The 25,830-nt window shown below is 25.8% G+C and overlaps 1 protein-coding gene across 2 annotated transcripts; it reads left to right on the top strand.

Moving 5' to 3' along the window:
- Nucleotides 1–9,367: 9,367 nt before the first annotated feature.
- Nucleotides 9,368–23,037, top strand: LOC135925830 (ubiquitin-conjugating enzyme E2 L3-like). 2 transcript variants are annotated; one of them, XM_065461349.1, is made up of 3 exons: nt 9,373–9,515; nt 9,699–9,793; nt 22,635–23,037. In XM_065461349.1, exons 1-3 carry the CDS (start codon nt 9,455–9,457, stop codon nt 22,776–22,778), a joined length of 300 nt encoding a protein of 99 aa, XP_065317421.1. In that variant the 5' UTR covers nt 9,373–9,454; the 3' UTR covers nt 22,779–23,037. The 2 variants fall into 2 exon arrangements, with proteins under 2 accessions (XP_065317420.1, XP_065317421.1); XM_065461348.1 differs by having other exon boundaries at nt 9,368–9,793.
- The last annotated feature ends 2,793 nt before the right edge of the window (nt 23,038–25,830 follow it).

Genomic DNA, 25,830 nt, shown 5'->3' with positions numbered 1-25,830 from the left:
AACGAATTTAGTTAATCAACTAAAAGAGTTAATGAATTAAAAGAGTTCGTGAAGTGGTCTGACTAGGAATGGTGTGAGTTGTTGCGATATATACCTATCAGGTGGTTGTAATTAATACCTGCCATCGATAGAATTTTAAAATTTTACAAACCCTTAAAAAAATACTTTTTAAATAAAGATTTTAAAAGCTGTCCTAAAATTTTGAAAAATTTTTTCGAGTATGAAATGGCAGAAGCATATTTGGGATTCGTTTCACATGTAGGAAATCTACTTCATGCAGTTAATAATCAGTGCAATCAGAATATTCTTTATTAAAAAAGATTCACAAATCATGCTACAGTTCTGTTCATCTCTACAGTTAAAAATTGATAATAAATTTTATGGCACTATTGCTAAAAATATTATATTAAAATGTTCAAATAATACTCTAATTAATACATTTTTAAATGAAGCAGATATTTTTATTAAGACAATTTTAGAATATTTACAATCAAAATTTGATTTCAATAACTCTAATTACAAATGTATAAATATTATGACCTTGGAACAGAAACCATCAATTGATGGTTTTTATAATTTAATAAATATATTAAAAATACCGAAAGACATTGATGCCTTGTTTGAGGAGATTTTATTTTTTATGATTCGCCAAAATACTTAAAGTTAGATGGTCTAAAAGCAGAGGAGAAATGGGTAGAATTTTTTCGTAATAACGATAAATCCCCATGCTTGGAAAAAATATGCGAGTAGCCTGTATTATAACTTAAGTGCCTTGGTCTAAAAATCACACAATTTTTTGTGTGATAGTGGCAACTTACTTTTTACATAGAATTCAAAATAAACGAACAGCTCAATGTGTAAACCATTGTTATGCAAGTATAGTTGAATGGGCCATAATCAGTGGAGCTACCGAAATACAACAAACCGATATAACTCATATTTATTTTTACCTTATTGTTTATTTTTTTTTCGATATGTTTGCACCTAATTGTTAAATTTTTTCTAAATTTCAATTTATTTTATTGACAAATATTTACATTACATAAATTTTAATTGCCCTTTTTATTTATTTTGATTTCCTTTAATATAAATTAACTTTGATTTCACATCTTTGTTGCGAATTATTAAAATAGTTAGCTCAAATATATTAAAAAATGTCTTGGAACTGGTGTTGTTAAATTGCATTTGGGTCGATTTTTTAAAAGGGCCAATTATAGCTTAACAGAAAGTTACAAATATTCCTTCCTGCTTAAACACTTTGGCCTCAGACCTGACAATCAAACCAGACCGGATAGCCAGTCACTAGAAACCAAGGTTTACCTCTCACTATACGTGTAGATCGTTTGCTAGATCTTTTTCTGCCAACTCCATCACAAGAGGAAAACACAAAAACAAACAAATATAGCCACCCTAATAATGTTTTGTTTGTTCCGGTAGTCTCATACACCTGTGGATCATTTGGACCCCAAGCCCTAAAATTATTCAAAACAATAGGGCAGAGGTTACGTTTAATCACAGGTGATCCAGAAGGCCTTTACCTTCGACAAAGAATATCAATCAAAATCTGTTGATCCAACTGCATATACTTACATGGGTCATTAAGCACTGCCGACCTTACCTAATTATATTAAAAAAAAATTTTTTTTTTTTAATTTCCCTTCATTATATATTTTTATATAGATTATAGATATAGTACGTTTATTATAATTTTAATAATCTTTTACATATTATTTTTTTCATCATTGTTATTTTTTATTTTATAACTGTGCATTGAAGATTTTTAAAAAACTCATACAAATATATAAAAAAATTAATTTTTAAAGAGAATAGGAAATGCAATTAAAAATGTGATAAAATATAAATATAGGATCTGAACTTCTGAAGGCATCTTTAATTTTATTAAACAAATAAAAATGTCAAATTTTAGCTGAAAAGTTTTTTTTTGATTTCTTATTTTATACATTTTAAAAGATGTATTTTTTCAATTTTGTAACATTCCATTTTCTCATTTTTATAATAGTTCATTTTCTTATTTCCAAACTGGTCAACTTTATTTTTTCAAAATTAAATACAAATATAATTAATCATATTCTCTATTTTAAAATAAATAAAATACAAAACAACACATGCATTCATTGTTCCATAATATCATTTATAACTCAACTATAAAATTATTTGATTGTTAAATGACACTGTATATAAATCTAAGACATACCTATATTATTTGACTGTCTTGTGATATTAAATAAAAGTAAACATAATGTAAATTTAGGACATTTTATTAAAAAGGGATTATAATTAAACCAGATTCCAACATATTTCTTGAATTTAAATATATAGTGTGAAAATAATAGCTAATACTCATGTAATAAAAACAGGAAATAAATAAATATTTGGATGCATCAGTTAGGGTCGTTCTAAGCAGTGTTGTTAAGCGACGCGATTTAGGTCAATTTTTAAAAACGGCCAATTAGGATCTTAGCGAAAATAATATTATCTAAGCCTCAAGATTTAGTAAATAGAGGTTTCAAGGTTCTATTGTGGAATGAATTGATGACATGCCTTGGTAATGTGCCTTTTGAGGTGGTACCCAAGACTATCGATGTGAGTTTCAAATAAGACACATGACGTAGGCGTTACGATTTTGCAGCCTAATCGAAGACCTATGGCTATTCTGAGTATTTCGTTGGTAAGTAACAAGCCTAGATTAGAACTAGATATAGTTTCTAACTATTCATATCCAAAGTGGCATGGTGGACTGGAATTCTGGCAAAAGAGACGTATTTTTGTCATTATGTATATTTGGGGTTGAGTTTAGATGGAGGAAGAGAGGTGGAGATTTTCTTTAAACAGCTTTTAAGTGTAAGTATTCGACGCGATGCTGTTTCAATGGTAAATTCCAGTCTCTTTGTCTTATGGAAATAGGATATGAACGGTTTGGGGCATTTTTGCTCCAGAGGTCTAGTACTGTCATATGATGTGGGTCGATAGTATCCTAGTCTCCAAGTATGTATCGGAATTTAGCAAAAGGCTGAAATGCTCAGGGATATGGGAGATTGGATACCTATACCACCTAGCTTTGGTAGAAGGGCAGATCCAGGAGAATGATGAGAATTATATAAAAAAGATTCGAGTGTATTTTTTAAATTAACTTCAAGGTCTAATAATATTTCAGGGGACGTAAAAATTGCTGAAGAATGAAAGGCATGTAAAATCTTTGGAATGAATAGAACATTTTTTGGTAAATAAAAAGCCTGATGAACAGGTAAATTTTTTAAGATATTTTTTATTTTATTGAATTTGGCAACTCTAAAATGAAATATAGCATTTTCTCTTCCAATGGAACCTAAGTGGGATAATCTAGTTTTGTCCACTACAATAAAATTTTTGGGTGGACAGTCCGACTCAAGGGGGGAATAAAATTCACACTAATTAGGGTTTAGTAACAGTTCTATTATATGGGCTAAGCGATTTATAATTGTAGGAATTTTTATGATTCCAGGTGCCAAACATTTAATTTAGGTCACAATTTGAAGAGATTTCTTTTATGATTAATTGATTGCCCTGACAGAATAATGCTGGACCAAAAAGACCTCCTTGTTAGATGCCTTGTTTAGAGAAAGTTATAATCATTAAATTTTAAAAAAGTGGAATGGTTGTAACATGCTACAATGTATGTTGAATAATCTGGGAATATTTCACAGAAAGAAGGTATAAAATGTTCCCTTCTAAGTGAATTCAAAGCATTTTGTAGATCTATTTTGAGAATGAATTGATCATGTGTATTATGGAGGATGACATGTCGAGTGGGATGCAGCCTCATATCCTCCAGGAACATTTAAACTAAGCTGGTTAGGTTGTAGTAAATGGGATAGATTAGATTTAATATGTAAAACTATTTAAAATTATTCAACAGAAGAGAGATCCTATTGCAATAGGTCTGGTGTCCCCATTTGTTTTATTTAGGGATATTCATTTTTTTCTGCGAATTTTTATTTAATTTTTTAAACTAGTTTTATTAATAAAGGCTATCAAATATATTTTTAGTTCTGGCCGTCTAAAGACTTGGCACGACCCTAGCTGATGCATTCAAATATTTTTTATTTTCCACTTATCTTTCATGCATAATGTTGCATTATTCTAATTACAATATAAATTTTATTTTTTGTTATAATCTAATTTTATTTTATAAACGGCGTAACCTTACTTTTTTAATATTATTTTACTTTTTTGTATTTCGTTTTATATTCTAATTTATATTTTAGAAAATGTATATATACCTTTAGAAAAGAAAAAGAAATTAGTTAATAAAATATATTTTTTACTGACTCGCGCAATATCGTCACCATCCTTATTCTTTTCATGGTGCCCTCTGGGTGGTGGACTAGAAAAAGATGACTACCTATTATGACTCTACCTTGTGCTTAACCTATGGAGATGACTACCTATTATGACTACCTTATCTATTGTGACTACCTAATCTACTGAGATGACTATCTAACCTATGGAGACTGCTTAACCTATGGAGATGACTATCTATTATTACCTTATTTATTGTGACTGCCTAATATATTGATATGACCAATGTCTAATCTATGGAGATGACCAAGAATCAAACCTTAGCACGTTCTTTCATGCAAAAAGCTTCTTTCTTCATGGTGTCCCGGCTCTGGATGTTGGACTGGAATATGATAACCAGCACCTAACCTAATGTGACAACCTAGGAAGAACTGATATGGAAGTTGAACGATAGGTTATGAATTTTATTTTGTGAGACCAATGATGATTATTTATTATTCTAATCCACGTAAGAAGAAAAGTTATTAAAAATTAAAATTTTATGCCAGGATAAAGGCATGTTATATTTTTAAAATCACTAAAATGTAAAATCATAATGGATATATTTGAACACACAAAAAGCCTTTAAAAAATTATTTATAATTTCTTAGTGAAATATTGATACTAAAATGTAAAATCATAATGGATATAGACCACACAAAAAGCCTTTAAAAAAATTATTTACTTAAATTATAATGAAATATTGATATTTTTTTGATTTCTTGAATGATGACCAATTGTTGTAAATTAACTAAACCTAAAGATGAATTCTTAGATATAATTAAAAATAAACCATTAAAAATCCTAAACAAGAAGATTATTAAAATGTAATTAAAACATATGAATTAAAAGGGATTGATTTAGTAATACTTAATATGATAAAAATGTTTTTGAAATAAAGCTTTTGAAGACAAAAGGTTATGTAAAAATTAAACATCAATATTTTAGAAAAATATTGTGTGAAATTTTAAATTTTTTTTTATGAGAGGGAAATGTGCATAATATTTGCATATTTTAACCTCGGAGATTGAAAATAAATAAAAATAAATTAAATATTAAAACGCTACTAATTAAATATTAAAACTCTACTAATAAAAAAGAATGTAAAACGCAAAAAATATAAAACGCATAAAACGCTAAAAGTATAAAACGCTATGATTAACTTAACACCTAAAAAATAATATAATAATTTATCATTCCTTATTCTGGATTAAAATTTTATTCCTTATTCCATAAATTATCATACCTTATTACATATTTTATTCTTCCAAAATTCAAAATTTTATTCGTGCATATTATTCATACATTTGATTTGATCAACTATTCCAAATTATATATTCCGATTTATTCCAAATTCCAATATTCGACTGGATTAATTATAAAAAATGATAATAACAATTGAGCACTATCAAACAAGCTATGATTAATGGAGATAATTTACGATATGGATATCAAGCTTGTGATTAAACAAACCAACGTGCAAAATCGAATTGATCAAACCAACGATTGGGACAAGCCAACGTTATGATGATTTGTGATACAACTTGATTACCAAAACAATAAACCACTTGGACAACAAACTCTCTATGACTTCTCCGATGAAATTATCAGAAGAGGGTGAATGTTGCATTATTCTAATTACAATATAAATTTTATTTTTTGTTATAATCTAATTTTATTTTATAAACGGCGTAACCTTACTTTTTTAATATTATTTTACTTTTTTGTATTTCGTTTTATATTCTAATTTATATTTTAGAAAATGTATATATACCTTTTGAAAAGAAAAAGAAATTAGTTAATAAAATATATTTTTACTGACTCGAACCTCGCGCTATATCGTTAGTATCCATATTATTTGCACATAAAATAATTATTTTAATACTATATATAAGGAATGTGCGGGAACTAACTTATATAAACTTTGTCAAATAGGTCTCGGAGCAAACAAGCATATTTTCTTGACATACTTATTATTTTAGAAAATGTAACTAAAAAAGTATATATAATTTTTTATTTCCCATATTTTTCCTTTTATATTTTGTTAAAAAAATTAGTTAGCGAAAATATATCAATACCTGGCGATAAATAATATTAATATTTTTTATTTTGCCTCCTTAGCTGTAATCTATATTATGCTTTATCTTTTTAAAACTATAATTCATCAGATTTGTGATCCATGGCCATTTATTATTTACCAGTTCTTGATTCGCGTTTGTTTTGGATTCATTATATTTTTGATTCCAGGTTCCACCCATTGATATGTATATGCTACTAAATTAACGATTTATTAATTAAACATACATCGGAGGCAGATGTAACGTCATTTTGTGTTTTACACGTCAACTAATGGTCTTTATATTAATTCATATCAATGCCATTTAATCGACGTGCAACCCACAAAAGCTACACCTGAACTCCTATGTATGGATTTTTAAATTCATTTAATGCATGAATACCCAATCTAGTAGAGTATATACTTATGCGTAGCCAGGATTTTATATAAGGTTAAGCACAAGTAGGGGTGTTCCCCATAATTTTTTTTGGAGGTAGGTATATTTATTGTTGGCATTAACTATATAATTTATATATTTTTAAATATAATTTTGGATTTTCACTTATTTTAAATATATAAATTATTTTGTTAAAATTTTAATTAAAGCCATTATTTAAAAATATATTAATTTTAGTTATTTTTCATTCTTGTTTATAGTGATATATTTTTGCGGAAGAGGATGTGGGGGGAAAGGTGTAGGATAAATTTTTTTATTAGATGAAGATGATATATACGTCAGGCAAATTTATAAACAGAGGATTTTATTTTGTTCTCCTTCCTGGCTATGCTGATAGCTAAATACACAAAATCCCCCCCCCCCTTACTATGCTGTGGAAAGAGGCTGGCTAACGAAGCTTCAGTATAGTTTGAAATTGATAAAGTTAAGGCGAGTATAATGAGTATAAAACTATTTGAAATTCTTGTTTCTATTTCTTGACTTATTAATGTCAACAAGCTACCATCTATAGCTTTTAACAAGTTTTAGAGATAAAAAATAACATTCACAAGAAAAGAATTTATTCTATTTAATTTTTTATTAGGTTCTCCTCAACAATATTCTCAATGACATTAATACTATAGATTGCCGATCTTAATGCTAAAATCAAATTTGAAGTGACAAAAATTGAATTGAGTAGCAGCCATTTTGTGTTTGGAGCTAATACGTAAGAAACATATGGGATTTCATAAATTTCACGTTTATTTTTATTATATATTATATTTATAATCTTATTTTTTTACTATATGAATAAAAAACATTTTTAGAGCATTTATGATTATATTGTTTTGATTATTGCCTAATGTAATCAAAAATTAAAATTAGATTTTAGGCAAAAATTTAACAGAACTGTACTTTTTCAAGGGCATAAATCAAGTATTATAAAAATATGCTATTTAACTTAAATATTAATAGGTCCAGGAAAAATTATGGTGATTATTTGTAAGAAAAAATTACACTTTATACCATATACTTTTAGTTATAATAATTCATTTATTTTATTAGAAATAAATATAACATATATATTATTTGTATTTAATATTGTAAAAATTTATAAGATTATTTTATTTTTCACAATATACATATTCATTATTGATTTTTGTACTTTAGTGAATTAAATTTAAATAAATATATTTAGAAATGGATAGTTATAATTATTAAGGAAAAACATAATGCAAAGCAAAAATTAAATATAAAAAGTCTTATGAATTATAAAATATAACCTCTTTTTATTTGCTAAAAAAATAAATACAAAAGAAATTATATCGAAATTTTATTTTATATAATTCAAAATATTTATCAATAAAATCATATATATTCAATTTTGTTTTTGGAGTAATTTCTAAAATTCCAAATCACATATTAAATATTTTCATAGCAAATCTGACATAATAATTTTTACAAGAAAAAATAGGTTATTAATATAAGCTGCATCTTTAGACTTAATTCTAAATATTTAATTTGAGATATCATACTTATGAAAGGAAATTTTGCTTCCTGAACAATATTTCTGGTTGCAGCCATATGCACTACAATATATGTTCATTTTCTTAAAATATAAAAAATATATTAAATTTTATAATAAATTTCAAATCATAATATATCTTTCCTCACTTTGATTTTTGTTATTGAATAATCTTAAATTAATTTTTATAAAAAATATTTATTCTAATTTGATAAGATATATATTTGAAAAATCTTAAAGATATTCATGAGGTATTAAAGAAAACAATAAATCCTTACTTTTCTAAAAATGACAAAATTTTAAACTATATTCTTATTACTATACAGATTTTATTTTATATTGATTAGTCTAAATAAAATATTAAAGATATTCATTAAGTAATAAACTGTAAATGTTTATAAAATGTTTTTTATTCATCTCGTAAAAAAATAAGATTTTAAATATAATAAAAATAAAAATGAAATTTATGAAATTATCATATGTTTCTTTCATAAAAGATCCAAACACAAAATGGCCGCTACTCAATTCAATTTTTGCCACTTCAAATACATTAATCGGCAGTCTATAGTATTAATGTCATTGGCTATTCTAGGGGAATTAGAAGAGCATTAATAAAATTAAGTATATCAACAATGTTTAACGATATACATCATTAATTACCCTACCCTATACTTTTTGTAAAATTATTTATTTCTTAACAAGCTGTTATTAGATTAATAAACATTTAATTAAATTAAGGCTAATTTCCTTTAAAAATATATCCAATAAACATAAACCAAATAATGGAATTTTCTAAATGGGTTTTAATTTTTAAAAAAGCTGACGCTTTCTATAAAAAAGGTGTTATCTACACTTTTAAAACTGGGGCCATTTTTTTTTTAAAGAACTGCTGCAGCTCTCATTTTTCTTAGTTAACGGGCTATTTTCCCAGAGGGCTTAGGATTACAGTTTCTAATAATTTATCTAAAAAAACTCTGCCTAAAGTATAAGGATAGATGGTTTTTATTACATTTATTTAAAATTAAGTTCTGCTCGTCCTCAATCGATTTAATAAAATAATGATTAGCATATTTTCATAATTTACAACAAAATTTATAATATGGCTGCTTCTAGAAGATTGGGTAAAGAGTTGATTGATTTGAAAAATTCATCCGACATACGTAAGATATTTCATGATATTCAAGTTGATGATAATAATATACTGGTTTGGAGAGGTTTAGTTTCACCAAGGAATCCTCCATACAATAAAGGCAGCTTTAAAATCGAAATTAATTTTCCAGCAGAATACCCTTTTAAACCTCCAAAAATAAATTTTAAAACAAAAATATATCATCCAAATATAGATGAAAAGGGACAAGTTTGTTTGCCAATCATAAGTGCAGAAAATTGGAAACCAGCAACCAAAGCTGATCAAGTTGTTCAATCACTTGTTACATTGGTAATGATTTTTTTTTTTGGAATTTATCAAATAATCATTCTTTCAATAAAATTATAGCCATATTTAATATGGTGATATGCTAAACATTTTTATTATAATACATTAGTTTTATGATAACACTTAATTAATACTATCATTTTATAATATCACCTCAAAATAGTCAATATTATGATTAATTTAGACATTTTGGAAATAATTTATAAATTACTTTGTGGATAATTATGAACGTGACAAATTTTAAGATTTGTTCTATCCAAAAAATGGAAATAGGGGTTTTGGGTAAATCTTATTTGAAAATGATAACAAAATTTAAAACGATATAAAGTTTTGTAAATCAAAAATAAATTATAAATTTATACTAAATTTTATTTTTTAAATGTTTTTCTTATAATTTACCTTTTTTAAAGAACATTTTTAAGATCATCTTGAGATGCATAGCATAATTTTGATTTGGTAAAAATTTATAGTTTATGTAGGGGTGGATTTGTTAGCTTAATAGGAAAAGTCCCACCAAGCCTCAACATTTTAAAAAAATATTGAGCTTTTGAGAAAAAAATGGACTAGAAATTTTTTTATAAAATAAATTTTTGGATTATTAAAAATGACTTCACAAAAATATGATTGTAAAATTGTTTGGCCCAGCAACAAATATGTGAAATGAATTTGTTAGCTTGTAAGCTCAAATTAACCAAGTGCCACCTAATAGTACTTTTATTTGGTGCTATAACCTTATCCTCAATTTATTCATTTGTGGCACATGTATAATAATCCTGAGTGGAAAATCTTTTTGGGTTATTTAATGATTTTTTACTTTAAAAAAAATGGAGATATGGACAAATATAAAAAACCCAGTAATAGGTTAAAAAAAAAATTAGAAGCAGAGATAGAAGATAAAAAATTTTCAATTCAAAATTTACTAATCGAATAAGAAGCTTGATTTGATTTTCTGGAGGCATACTTCGTAATACAAATAATTCAATTTAAAAAAAACTAAAATTTTTAAGATATTTTATTTAATATACAATTATTTTTATTTTATTGCAAATACATAATTGTACATAAAATACAATCATAATGACAAGTGAATTTTAATTTCAAAATAAATTTATAAAAAGCTATAAAGTTTTATTAGTTGTTCTTTTAGAAACATGCTATTTTGGGTAATGAATCTAGGATTAAGGGAAAGGGTTTATCTCATCCTTTGACTGATTATGATTAGGTATTTTTATTTTTATTTTGTTTTTTAAAATATAGAATATCTTTCGTATCACATCAATACCGCGTTTTCTGCAAAATGCATTACCGCGAAAAGATATTATAGGCAATGCATCATAGCGAAAACAGTATCGCGAATGCAGCATAGCGAATGCATTACCTCGAAAACATTATCGCGAGTACATTACAGCGAGTGCATTATCGCGATTGCATCATAGCAAATGAGTGTTACCATGAATGATTTATCGTGAATGCATATGACAAATGTATTAGCGCGAATGCATTACCGCGAAATTATTATCGCGAATGCATTACAGCGAATGTATTATCTCGAATGCATTACAGTGAATAATATTACGTATTCAATCGTGATTTATATTTAACAAATGGTTGATATTAATATAAAATATTAAAATTTTTTGCTACTTACCCACTAACTTTCTCATAAGAAGTTCATTAATATGTTTTTATTTTTTAAATATATCGGAAACTATAAATTTGTTACCTTTTGGAAGTTCCTAGCCGATAATATTTTTCCACCGGATCTCTATTTCTCTAAGGAAATTCTTTAGACTCTCTAATTATATTGTAAATCATATAACAAGTTCAGACCTTTTTCAAAAAACCAGAGAACAAGCCTAATTGACGTTTCTATATTAATTTAACATAGCGTTTTTAAATTTTTATAACTCTAAAACACGTCACTTGCTTTTTATGAATTTCGTATTTTATTAAAAAATCTAAAGGAATTTAGTATCCTCAATTTTTTTTAATAATTAGATTAAGTCGTTTTTTAGAAAATTTGAAATACTAATATTTGACAAAAAATAACTTAAGACCCTCATTTATTTTATTTATTTAAAAATGGGCTACACGTGTTCCTATTATTTTGATCCATAGTCGGTCGCTCGCCTTTTTTTTCGCAATTATAAATTATAATGCAAAACACAAAGCATGCTTTTAGATCCATAAAATTATTAAAATAATAAATATAATTAATGTAATTAATCTATCCTTTTTTTTCTTGTATAACACCTAACAATAAACGTCAATTTTATTATTTCTTGCGAAATTAAGGCATATTTTACCAATTTTTCTTTCATTTGTAAGATTCAAAAGGTTGTAGCTTATTACTTAAAAATTTTTCGGTATATGTAACCCCGTATTTTGAGATCTCTTTAAAGCTTATTGAACTGGATGAATATTCCACTTTTTCCTAGAGTATTCAGGAATTAAACTTCATTCCAATTTTTTTTTCATATCATAATTTTATCATTATAGATCTTCTCTTGATAAATTCGACAATCTACTTATGATATTGAATATTTTCATGTATTGTTGTGATAATCTTTGGCCTTGTCTTATTGATTAAGCAATAAGAGAACTTATACAAATTTATTATCAAAAAATGCTTATCAAGTATTTATTAAATCCCTCACATTAAAACAAGTTTTGTCAAACAATAATATAAATGATTTCTGAGTACTAATTATCTGTTTGGCTCAATGTTTTAAATAAGGCTTTTTTTAGCGCCTTGCAAATTTAATTATTTCAGCCAAAGCTCCATCCAAAATTTTTATTTATTTTTAGACCCGAGCTTAGCCAATATTTTAAATTTTAGCCCTTACTGCCCTGTCCCAAATTTAATTGAAATATTCGCGCTAATACATTCGCGATAATGCATTCGCAATCATTGTGCCAATGCATTCGTTATAATAAATTCGTTATAATATTTTCGCTTTAATGCAGCCGCATAGCGTTTGCTGCAATGCATTCGCGATGACGCTTTCTGGTAATACATTTGCGATAATTCATTCGCTGTAATGTATTTGAATACATTCGCGATAACACTTTCGCGGTATTACATTCGCTATAATACCCTATATTATATTCGCTATAATATTATTTCGCGGTATTGACATGCAACCAATATTTTTATATTATATCGTTAAAATTGTCTGAATAATTGGTAACGCTAATTTCTAAAGGATATGGCAATGTTTAATGATTTATGAGTGCTGTAGCTAGTATAAAGGTAAAAATCAACAAAATTGGCAACTTTACAAAGCGACTCTAAGCATTTGTTCTGAAAATCATATTAATGTTTAGTGCTTAATTATATATTATTATAATCTGTTTGGTAGACCGTATATAAAGGAAAAAATGGTATTATCAAAATAATAAAAATCAGTATCATGCCAGAATGAAAAATATTATAGTTCATATCAGTTTTGCGAACTACAAAAAAGAAACCGTGTCCCTTTAAACGTGAAGTGGGCTAAGCTTTTGGAATCACTAATTTTGAAACTTTTATCAAACTATTAAAATTAGTGCATTTTACTACTTTAATTTGTTTGATAGATGGTTTTAAGAAGTACGAAATTATTAAAAGGAGAATATAGAAGTTCTAAATATTTGGTTTGCATTAATATTTAACTTATTAATTATTCACTCAATTTTCCCAACCACAAAAAGTAACTTATGATGTCACGACTTAAGCGTGAAGTCAGCCAAACTTCCGTAGCCTGGATATTTGGGTTTGCCAATATGCAATGCTTGATTACCACTTAAAATGCATCAATCAGTTTTTCCAGCAAATAAATAGAAACCAGTTATTGGAGAAACAAAACCATAACGGTACTCCTTCGACTAAGTCTTAGATTCAGATAACAATTACACCTAAATATATTAAGTTTTTTCCCCTCATTTTAAAATATTTTTAATGATTTTACGATCTTTATACGTCAATTATTTGTTCTTTTCGGGTTATTTAATATAGAAGATTGTTTAGTAAATTAATATTAATGCCAAGTGCTCTTTTACGTGGAAATAGTAAAGGTCAAAAATAGGTTATTAAACGGCACGATTTGAGTCGATAAACGGCTAACTCAATATTTTAGCCAGATATTGCCTAATGCGAGATTTCGATGGATGTCCAAACTTTTGGGTCATCTTTGTGGAAAAACTTTAGGCTTGTTAATATTTTCTGAAATATTGAGTCTAGCCATTTTTAAAAATCGGCTCAAATTGAGGCTTTTAACAAAACTAGTAAACATAGACCCCATACGAATTATAACGTTTTTGGGAAGCCTCCCATTTTTTTATATAATTTATAACAAATTGTTTAATGAAAATTTATTTAATTAAAAACTTGAAAATGTCTCTAGTATTGTTTATAGGTAAATTTTTATGATTTTTCTCTCATTTTTTTAAATAGCAGAATAAGATTTATAGATTTCGAAAATTAGGGGGAGGGGTTATCATTTTGAAAGAAATGAAGGTAAATTTTCATCTAGATATCAAATAAAAGTGTTATGAAAATATAAAATTTTATCTAATCATATTTTTCATGGTGAAGTTTCAACCCCCCCCCCCCCCCCCCCCTTCCTTAGTATATGCCAATGTGAATGTCTCATGAGATATAAAATCTGTTATTATTCCTCTTCTACTGATTGCATAATTATAATTAGCATATCTATAATTTTTAAAATTCGAAAAAACCAATACGGATAATTAAATCTACTATTCATCAAATTTTAAAATTATTATTCGTTTAATAAGTGAAACCTTGTTTTTGACTTAATTTTTCAAGTCCAGTCAGATCCGGGATTTTTTTTGTCCCAATGATCCAATCTGTATTTTTTTGAAACGATATCGCAATCTTAAATTTTATCTTAGAAATTTATTCGATTCGGAAAAAATAAAGAAATTTTTAGACTGAATGGATAAGTATTTCAAGGAAATGGCATTTTAAGTGTTGATGAAAAATAAAAAATTTTGGTCTCATTCTTGAAAAGAATATACATACATTTAAGATTTCATTTAAACTTGTGTTTCAAGTTAAAATATTACATCAATTTGCAAAAAGAACTAAGCTTTCAAGTCAGATTTTATTATGTTTTTAAATATATATTTTGCTTTACTCTTTAAAATAACATTCGCTATTTTTTTATCAACCGTTTTATCAGATTGGTAAATTAATAACGATCGATCATTAAAATATTGGGGCATCACTTACTTAGCTCAAGCAATATTAAATGATTTTCACTTATATATATTGAATCGACAACTTTATCTATAGGAATTCATATAGGCTCATTCCGGTTTTAAGTTTTATTTAAAATTGACTCGTAATAATATAATAAAATCGTAAAAATTTAATAAAAATAAAGGATTTTAAAAATAAAAACCAAAATTAAACAGAGATTATAGAAAATCAGCTGAACTTATTTTCCATATAAAAAACAGGAATAAGAAATATCAAAAGTAACAACATAACCAGATATCTGTAGTGTTTACATATGCTAAATTATGCTAATTTAAGAATATGTTTTAAAAAACCGGTTTGAAAGTATTTATGATAGTTCGGTTCTCTTTTATTGTAATGGGTACAGTTAGGGAAATATGACGATTTCGCGCTTCTGTTTGATTCGACATCCTGTTTGTAAGGCTTATGAGAAGATTAATATTTAATAATATTGGTTATTGGGTGAATAATATGAAACTTAAAAAAAATTTGTTATGGTTTACCCCTGCTCTAATTCGTAAATTTAAATCGAACCCACAACTTTCTTTATATATTTAAAAAGCGAAGATTCCAACTTTTTTGTTTTATCTCCTTTATCTATGAACATTTTTGCAATCGGGCTCTTGGCATTGTCATTAGTCATTACGCCACTCAAAGATGGTCCATATAAGTGACAATATTTTTAACTTAAATTTAAAAATTTTATTTTAGCATTTATTTTTAGAAATTTATATAATATATTTTTTTTATCAGTTATCTGTTTAATTGATTAATTTAATTATTCCTACTTTTTTAAATTTACACAAACTAGCAAAATAATACTTGATTATTCCTTTATAATTAGCTCTTTCCCAAGTAGACCTATTCAAAAACGAATTCGAATCGAATAATTTACTATTTGAATTCGTACGAATAATAAAATCTACGATTTGTATTCGATTCGAATATTTCGAATTAATTTTTTTAATAAAATAAATCATGCTCAAATATATTGATAAATTTTTTTATCACAAATTTGATTTTAAACAGAAAAATTATAATAATATGTAATCAATAATCTGATAATAAATAATATATAATCAAGTTATAAACAAAATTAAAATGTATATTATTAATTTAATTTATAATTTAAGCTAATCTTGAAGGCAAAGAGTTTTTCTTATATTTTCTTCCTTATATGACATGCGGTTTTTTGACAAAAAATTAGTTCCAACTGAGAAAAGCCTTTCACAAGCAGTTGTGTTCCTTGTATAGATAGATAATCCCTTGCTATTTTCGAGAGTATGGGGATCTGATATGCATTTGCCTTCCACCACATTAACGGGTCAGTATCACTCTTTGCTCTTGGTTCACTCAGATAAAAATCTATTTCATACAGTTGAATATTATTTTGTTTAAAAACAATGTCTAGCCTGTTTTGTTGAATTTTATCCTTATTTGTTTGACAGTTATAATTATGAGCTTATAAAATAAAATCATATTTAAATGGGGGTAAATTAAATACCTGTATATCTATTGTAAATCTCTTTAAATTTGTCCTTTAACTTGGATATATCAATATCATACAGATATTGATTTAAAATATTCTACTTTAAGCCTGGGATCTAATATTGTGGTTATTATTGCATCATTGGCAGTTAAATTATAATAGCCCAACAATTTATCACATGCTACTTTGAAACTTTTGTTAAAGGATTTATGGAAACCAGGTTTTTCATTTTTTAGACGTTCAAGAATTAAAATATAATAAGGTATAACCAAATTATAAGTAGGATAATCTCGAAGAATTTTAATATTAGTTATTACTTCATTAACTAATTTGGTTATAGCAGGCTTTAACAATAAGCCCTTTCAATCATTTGGTAGGTGCTATTCCACCTTATTTCACAATTCAATTTTGGTTTATAAAAATTTAGGGGAGGGTATAGGGAACTACATATATTTTTTAATAAATTTAATTTTTTAGGGGAATTACGAATCATTCTAATAATGTTTCTTAGTTTTAGAATTGAAGGATCTAAAATTTTTAAAATTTCTTTGGATAATAAATTAATTACACGGGTAAAGCATCGGATGTGCCCTATTTTTATTAATGGATATTTTAAAGAAAATGTATCAATAAATGTTTTATTATTAGTTGCGTTATTTAAAGTTATATAAAAAATTTTATTCTCTATATTATAATTTTTAATTATTTTGACAAAGACTTTAAATATATTTTCACCTGAATGTGTTTCATTTATTAGACTGACATCCAAAATTATGTTATTTATTTTAAAATTATCATCAATAAAATGGGCTGTTAGCCCTAAAAAAGGAACCTGTGTTGGGCTAGGCCAAATGCCCGATGAAAAATTAATCTGACTTTTATTTTTAGATAATTTCCTTTACCAACTGTTCTTTTTCTGCAAATATATTATACATATCCAATTTAAGAGTATTGGAGCATATTGATTTTACAGAACAATCAAGATCACTTATAAAATTTTTAAAATCATTTTAATTAATAATTTTAACTTTAAAAAAATGTCAATTTTATTATTTTTTTTACTAAGGTGTGAATGAAACCTATTATAATGATTAAAAAGAGGAGATGTTGTTTTGCCTTTACATTTTATAATACTCTTGCAAATGATTGCAAGCAGCCTTTTCACCGTCTATAAGGATTTGATATTGATCCCATATGATTGCTCTCTTTTGTTAGGAAATTTTCTTATCTTCAACATCAAGCATAATTTCATAAGCATTCTCCTCTAACATAATTATGCTAGCTAACAATAATTATTGTAGAGATGTAATATATTTTTATATACCTCTGGTGTGTGTAATTTTTAATATAATTTATTATGAGATTCAAAAAATAAACTTTTCGAGAGATTTAAAAAATTTGGTAAATAAAAATTTTTTAAATTTGTGCTAGAATTTTTATAAACACAAACACATCACCTGTCAGATTGGCTGGTCAACAAATAGAAATGACAAATGTTAGATTTATTAAACAATTTATTTAATATTATGAATAATTCGTTTTATTCGAATCGAATAAATGATTATTCGTATTTAGATAAAACAAATAATTTATTATTCGTATTCATAATTATTCGAATCGAATCGAATATTCGAATTATTTTTGAATAGGCCTACTTTCAAGTAAGCTTATGATTAAAAAGGTGACTTCGACTTTGCACGATAAAAACGTTCTGTTAAATTATCTTAAGATTTTCTAAAGCTTGAAATTCTGCCAAGAAACCCCTTGTTTTCCAAATAACTAAATAGATTTTAGTCAATTCAATACCTACGCATTAAGCCTATTCAAAAATAATTCCAATTTAATCGAATAATTACGTATACGTATAATAAATTATTTGTTTTATCTGAATTCTAATAATCATTTATTCGATTCGAATAAAACGAAATTCGTAATATTTAATAAATTGTTTAATAAATCTAACATTTGTCATTTCTATTTGTTGACCTGCCAATCGGACAGGTGATGTGTTTGTGTTTATAAAAATTCTAGCACAAATTTAAAAATTTCTGAAGTGAAAATTTAAATTTTTATTTGCCACATTTTTTGAATCTCACGAAAAGTTTATTTTTAGAATCTCATAATAAATTATATTAAAAATTACACAAACCAGAGGTACTTAAAAATATATTACATTTCTACAATAATTATTGTTAGCTAGCCTAATTATGTTAGAGGAGAATGCTTCTGATGAAATTATGCTTGATGTTGAAGATGAGAAATTTTCCTCACAAAAGAGAGCAATCATATGGGATCAATAGCAAATCCTTAAAGATAGTGAAAAGGCTGCTTGGAATCATTGCAAGAGTATTATAAAATGTAAAGGCAAAACAACATCTCCTCTTATTAATCATTATAATAGGTTTCATTTAAACCTTAGTAAAAAAAATAATAAAATTGATATTTTTTAAAAGTTTACACCAAATTCTTCAAAAAAAATTAATTTTAAGGATAATTTATTAAAATTATTTATAAATCATAATATTCCTTTTAAAATTATTAATTCTAATGATTTTAAAAATTTTTAAGTGATCTTGATTGTTCTGTAAAATCAATATGCTCCAATACTCTTAAATTGCACATGTATAATACATTTGCAGAAAAAGAACAATTGGTAAAGGAAATAATATCTAAAAATAAAAGTCAGATTAATTTTTCATCTGACATTTGGACTAACCCAACACAGGTTCCTTTTTTAGGGCTAACAGCCCATTTTATTGATGATAATTTTAAAATAAATAACATAATTTTGGATATCATTCCAATAAATGAAACACATTCAGGTGAAAGTATATTTAAAGCCTTTGTTAAAATAATTAAAAATTATAATTTAGAGAATAAATTTTTTTATATAACTTTAGATAATGCAACTAATAATAAAACATTTATTGATACATTTTCTTTAAAATATCCCTTAATAAAAATAGGGCACATCCGATGCTTTGCCCATGTAATTAATTTAATATCCAAAGAAATTTTAGACCCTTCAATTCTAAAACTAAGAAACATTATTAGAATGATTCGTAATTCCCCTAAAAAATTAAATTTATTAAAAAATATATGTAGTTCCCTATACCCTCCCCTAAATTTTTATAAACCAAATTTGAATTGTGAAATAAGGTGGAATAGCACCTGTCAAATGATTGAAAGGGGCTTATTGTTAAAGCCTGCTATAACAAAATTAGTTAATGAAGTAATAACTAACATTAAAATTCTTCAAGAAAAACAAATATCAGAGGTAAACTAAAATTTATAATTAGGTAATAATATAATACTTTGATAACATATAGGAAGAATAAGAGGATCTTATAAAAATTAAAGCTATACTATTGCCTTTATATGTAACTACAAATATGGTATGTGGGGAGAATTATTCTACTTATAATTTGGTTACACCTTATTATATTTTAATTCTTGAATATCTAAAAAATGAAAAACCTGGTTTCCATAAATCCTTTAACAATAGTTTCAAAGTAGCATGTGATAAATTGTTGGGATATTATAATTTAACTGCCGATGATGCAATAATAACCACAATATTAGATCCCAGGCTTAAAGTAGAATATTTTAAATCAATATCTGTATGATATTGATATATCCAAGTTAATGGACAAATTTAAAGAGATTTACAATAGATATACAGGTATTTAATTTACCCCCATTTAAATATGATTTTATTTTATAAGCTCATAATTATAACTGTCAAACAAATAAGGATAAAATAAATAGGCTAGACATTGTTTTTAAACAAAATAATATTCAACTGTGTGAAATAGATTTTTATCTGAGTGAACCAAGAGCAAAGATTGATACTGACTCGTTAATGTGGTGGAAGGCAAATGCATATCGGATCCCCATACTCTCGAAAATGGCAAGGGATTATCTATCTATACAAGGAACATCAACTGCTTGTGAAAGGCTTTTCTCAGTTGGAACTAATTTATTGTCAAAAAACCGCATGCATATAAGGAAGAAAATATAAGAAACACTCTTTGCCTTGTCTTAAATTATAAATTAAATTAATAATATATATTTTAATTTTGTTTATAACTTGATTATATATTATTTATTATCAGATTATTGATTACATATTATTATAATTTTTTCTGTTTAAAATCAAATTTGTAATAAAAAAATTTGTCAATATATTTGAGTATGATTTATTTTATTAAAAAAATTAATTCGAATCAAATACAAATAGTAGATTTTATTATTCGTACGAATTCAAATAGTAAATTATTCGATTCGTTTTCGAATATGAATAATGCACTATTCGATTTGAATTCGTTTTTGAGCCTACTACGCATATAGAGATGTTATAACAGAATTTGAACAATTATTATAATATTGCAGTATTTATTAATTTTAAGTTCAATATTCGACTCTTACTTATTTTTTTATTGCAAGAGTTGCGCTTTAAGATATTATCTTTTTCTTGAATTTATGGTTTAATTAACAAATATTTTTGAGACCTGTAGAGGTGCCATTTGCATACCCCGGCCCGGATTTTTTTAAAATATATTACATTTATTTTTAATTTTTATCACTAATAATGTCGATTTAAAATATTAGGTTTTAAAATATAAGGCCTTGCCCCGGTATTTTTTAGAAAAAAAGAATTTTGGCCCAGCCCTGGTATATTTGAAAAAATTAAAATGACCCGGCATGAGGGTCTGATTTTTATATTGTGATATTTAATTCATATGTCAGCCCATTCATTAACCATGAACTTTCAATTCTTTTGAAAATTTTTATATTAATATTAAGTCAAAATTATTTGTATAAAAACTTTTAAGCCAATATAAATAAATAATAGATCCATTTTATAAATAAGTTAAGAATTAATTGAAAATAATAGAGGAAGGTGAGGCATAAATTGGAAAATTCTGTCTTATTACCCTATTAGTTTTAGTCTTGTGATATTTTAAATTGATATTATATTAATATCATTCCATGTTAAATTAGACACCTTTCGGCCTATCCCTTTCAATTTTGATAAAAATTATTACCTGCGATAATGGAGATTAAAGGTACAAAAATCGGTATTTTTAGCCTTTTACTTAGTATTGTTAAACGGCTCGTTTTGAGCCGATTTTTAAAAACGGCTAACTCAATATTTCATCCAGAAAAAATATTACGCAAGCCTGAAGATTTTGCTCATAGAAGGAACAATAGACATATATTATCGAAATATTTAGGCTTAGGCAATATTATTTCTGGCTAAAATATTGAGTTAGCCGTTTTTAAAAACGGCTCAAAACGAGCCGTTTAACAACACTACTTTTACTCATGTTAAATAAATAGTTTTAAATTAAAAATAGTTAGAATATACGATCTAATATTAATACTAAGTTAATAATTGATAATTTGGACATAAAATTTGAAATTATTATGAGCTTAAATTTTCTAATTTTTAGAATTTCTTCTGGGAAATTATTTAAAAAAATATCGCAAATAGTGTATAAAAAAAACATTTGAATGGCGCTATATATTCAATGCATAGGACTTTTTTCTCGTTTAAAATTATTTAAAGGAATTAAAATTGATTTATAAGTAATATCATGCTTGAAAAAAATTGCGATATTTTTCTAAATAATTTTCCACCCGTTCCAATTATTGAAGAAATGATTAGAAAAAAATAAAAGAAAATAAACATTTGAAAAATTGCTTATAATTTATTCGAAATATTAAGTTTCAAATGGCCATAAGATGACCAATATTTTAAAAAAATTTAAGTTTGATGCTTCCCTGATAATTTCAATGATTGATTTAGTTATTAATATTAGATTCAATATTCGAACTAATTTAGTAGTTAATTTAAAACTAATATTTAACATAATAAAAGGTAAAAAAAGGACGGGTTTTGTACCTTTAATACCCATTATCTCGGATAAAATAATTGATGAGCTAAAATTCATTTTTCATATAATTAGAACATATATAACCTGCCTGCAAATTTTTATTGAAATTGAAAGAAGTCGGCCGAAGATATCAATTTTTTTGCTAATTTGACATGGAAATGACCCAATAAAGACCTTTCATTTAAGAATAAAATCCTTGTAATTTTTTAGATCGAAGAACCGGAACCCGAACATCCTCTAAGAACAGATCTAGCCGAGGAATATACCAAGGATCGTAAAAAATTTTTCAAAAATGCCGAAGATTTCACAAAAAAATATAGCGAAAAGAAGCCACCCTCTTCCGATCATCTTTAAGAAAATGGCGATATCATATATTCTCATGAGCAGTTGATATAATGTTTAATTTAGCATTATATATACCTTATACTTCAACCTTAGGACATGGGAACAAAACATAAAAAAGTTGCGCGTTCAAATTTTAAATTATATATAAAATTGCTCTCGTTTTATTTGAATTTGTTGTTTATTTAATTATAATTTTCATTGAAATTTCTTTTCGTATGTTTATAAACTATAAAATATTAATTTGCTTTGTTTTGGTAACACTTTTACTTTAGTGGCAATTAATTTTCATATTAATTTTTATTGAATAATTGTTCAAATAAATTTGTCTTTTTATTGTATAAGTACGTTAATTTATTTGTATTCTGCATATTAATTATTAGAACCTAATTTTTAAAGTTCATTATTAAATCTTTTTATGATTAGATAATTTAGTTATGATAAAATAGAACAAGCATAGTTGGGCTGTATCGTGGATATTTATAAACTATCTAGATTTATTATATTACCGAATCACATTGGGTTAGCACATGACAATGAATCTTATAGCTGATAGAGATTTGCAGCATGAAATAAAAAATGACTTATCTACTAAAATGAGGAATTTATGACAAATCGACCAAAAAATTTGTTTAACCAAAACTATATATCATACCTTAAGCATGAAGTCAGCCAAATTTATTTAAGCATAAACTCTGAAACTTTATTAATAATTAGTGCATATTTGGTATATTTAAATGCTTCAATCTGTTTGGTATATATAGGTTTAGAAAAATGCATTATTGGCAAAATAAAAATAGATTGGCGTAATGCCCGAATTAAAATTATGAAACACTGAATATCTGGGTGTGCCAATGTGTAATACCAGTTAATAAACAGAAACCAGTTATAAGTGAAAAAAAAACGATAACAGTACACCTTAAGCTGCGTCTTAATATTAGATTTGAATCGCAATTCAAAAATCAATTGCATCAAATAGTAAGGTCTCTTTTTCTTTTCTATTATTCAAAATATTTTTTATCTTATGATTTTACGCTCTTTATAGGGATTATTTGTTCTTTTCTGCTTATTTAATAGGATGTAAAGTATTTAAAATCTCTTAATCTAGTTATATTTTCATAATTATGATATAAATTTAAATCTCATATTTAAGATTCAGCCTTAAGTATAAAGTTTGCCAAACCTAAGCCCAAATTGAAAGTTTAAGCCAATATTAATTGTTAAATTACAGAGTTGTTAAAGTATCTAGATACAAAAATGTGGTATATATGTTAGCGTCAATGTGTTTTATCCGGCAATGTGTTATTTTTTCAACTTTAAATTACTTTGCGCAATTTTAAAAATTTAAAAATCTGATTTTACCGGAAATGTATTCCATTATGTTTGGAATACATACCATATGAAACTCAAACAATTTTTCCATGAACTTTTAAATTTAATATAATTTATATTAGGCTCCATATATTTTTTATATAAAATATAAATGACTCAAAGGTTAAAGCAAAATTGTCTACAATTCATAAGATAGGTATTTCAAATATGATGGAATATATCTCCGGTAAAATCCGATTTTTAAATTTAAAAAAAAAGCGCTCAAAAAATGATTTAAAGTTGTAAAAATAACACAATGACGCTAACATATATATCTAGATACCCTTTTATAAAAAAGTATCAGTACATCGATACTATCTTGGAGATATCTGTTCGATACATATTTTATTTTTCGTTCTTTTATAATAAAAATAAATAATATTTGATTTAAATATATTAAATATTATGTCCGAGTTTAGATCATTACAAGAAGAAGCCACACATTTTTTATTTTACGCAGTGGATCACGACAACAAGGTAAAGGTAAATTTTATATTTAAATTATATCAATATTCCTAGACAATCTAAGATAAGAAATGTTGTAATTAAAGTTTTATTTTGTATAAATTTTGATGTGTTATTATAAGTCCGATTTTTTCCTTCATTTAAACTTTTATTTATTTTAAAAATTATATTAAAAATAACATTTAATAAAACTATAATATAATTGTAATAGAGAAATAGTTGCACTGAAAATATACCAAAATATTATATTTATTGCACTAAAAAAAATATGACAATATAATCTTTATTTGCCTTGTATAAATATATTTATAAGAATATAATATTTATTATTCAACCAATTTTGGTGTTATAATTGCAAAATTGGGTGTCTAAAAGGTGTGTTCCCTTTTCCCAAAATAAGTCCTTAGAGTGGACAAACTTTCTACGCGAGCTCCTGATGTAAACAGTGCATACACGAAAAAAATTGAAAGTAATACCTGAGATTTGACCCCATTCCCCCTCACCTCCCAAATATTTTTTATAGTATATTTTAAATACTCTTTTTACATTTAACTAGTTATATTTTTCTTAAATCAGTTGTAGTCACTTTTCACAAAAGTATAATTCTTTACTTTTTAACACTAGTCATAATTTGTAAGGCGCCAGTAGCCTGAAATAAGTTTATATTTTCATGTTGAATATTTTTGTTTCAACTAGTCAATATTTTCATATTGATTATTTTTGCTTAACTTCTAAATCATCAGTAAATTTTTTATGGCTTGACCGAAAGTAACTATATTATGTAGGTATATGTGGGGCATTTGACAACTTTTCAACAATTCATGCATGCTCTGAAATATGGTAGGTAAACTATCCAAAAAACATCAATCAATAATTAAAATAAACCTTATAAATTGCTATCGTTTAAAATTCCTAAGAATATGATCTATCTTCCATTTGCATTTGGGCATCTTTAAGAATTTGTATCTTAAATTTTCTCTAACAAATCATCAAAAATAGGAATAACAAAATGGTACACAATACACCGATAAGGCAGCACAAATTCAAATACCGCTATGCGATTGACTCAATGTATCCTACTATTAGTAGAATCTATCTTTTCGAGAATCCCAGGAGTCACCAGTCGGTCAATATCACTTTAGGTACAAATGGTGTATTTCACCCCTCCAAACGTTTGAATGTATTCGCATTGCAAAATCACATATCATAAAAAACCCGCTTGATGTTT

The sequence above is a fragment of the Gordionus sp. m RMFG-2023 genome, chromosome 3, assembly GCF_954871325.1.
Source record: "Gordionus sp. m RMFG-2023 chromosome 3, tfGorSpeb1-WG-v2, whole genome shotgun sequence".
Taxonomy (NCBI): domain Eukaryota; kingdom Metazoa; phylum Nematomorpha; class Gordioida; order Chordodea; family Parachordodidae; genus Gordionus; species Gordionus sp. m RMFG-2023.
This window is presented reverse-complemented; position numbering and strand designations above follow the sequence as displayed.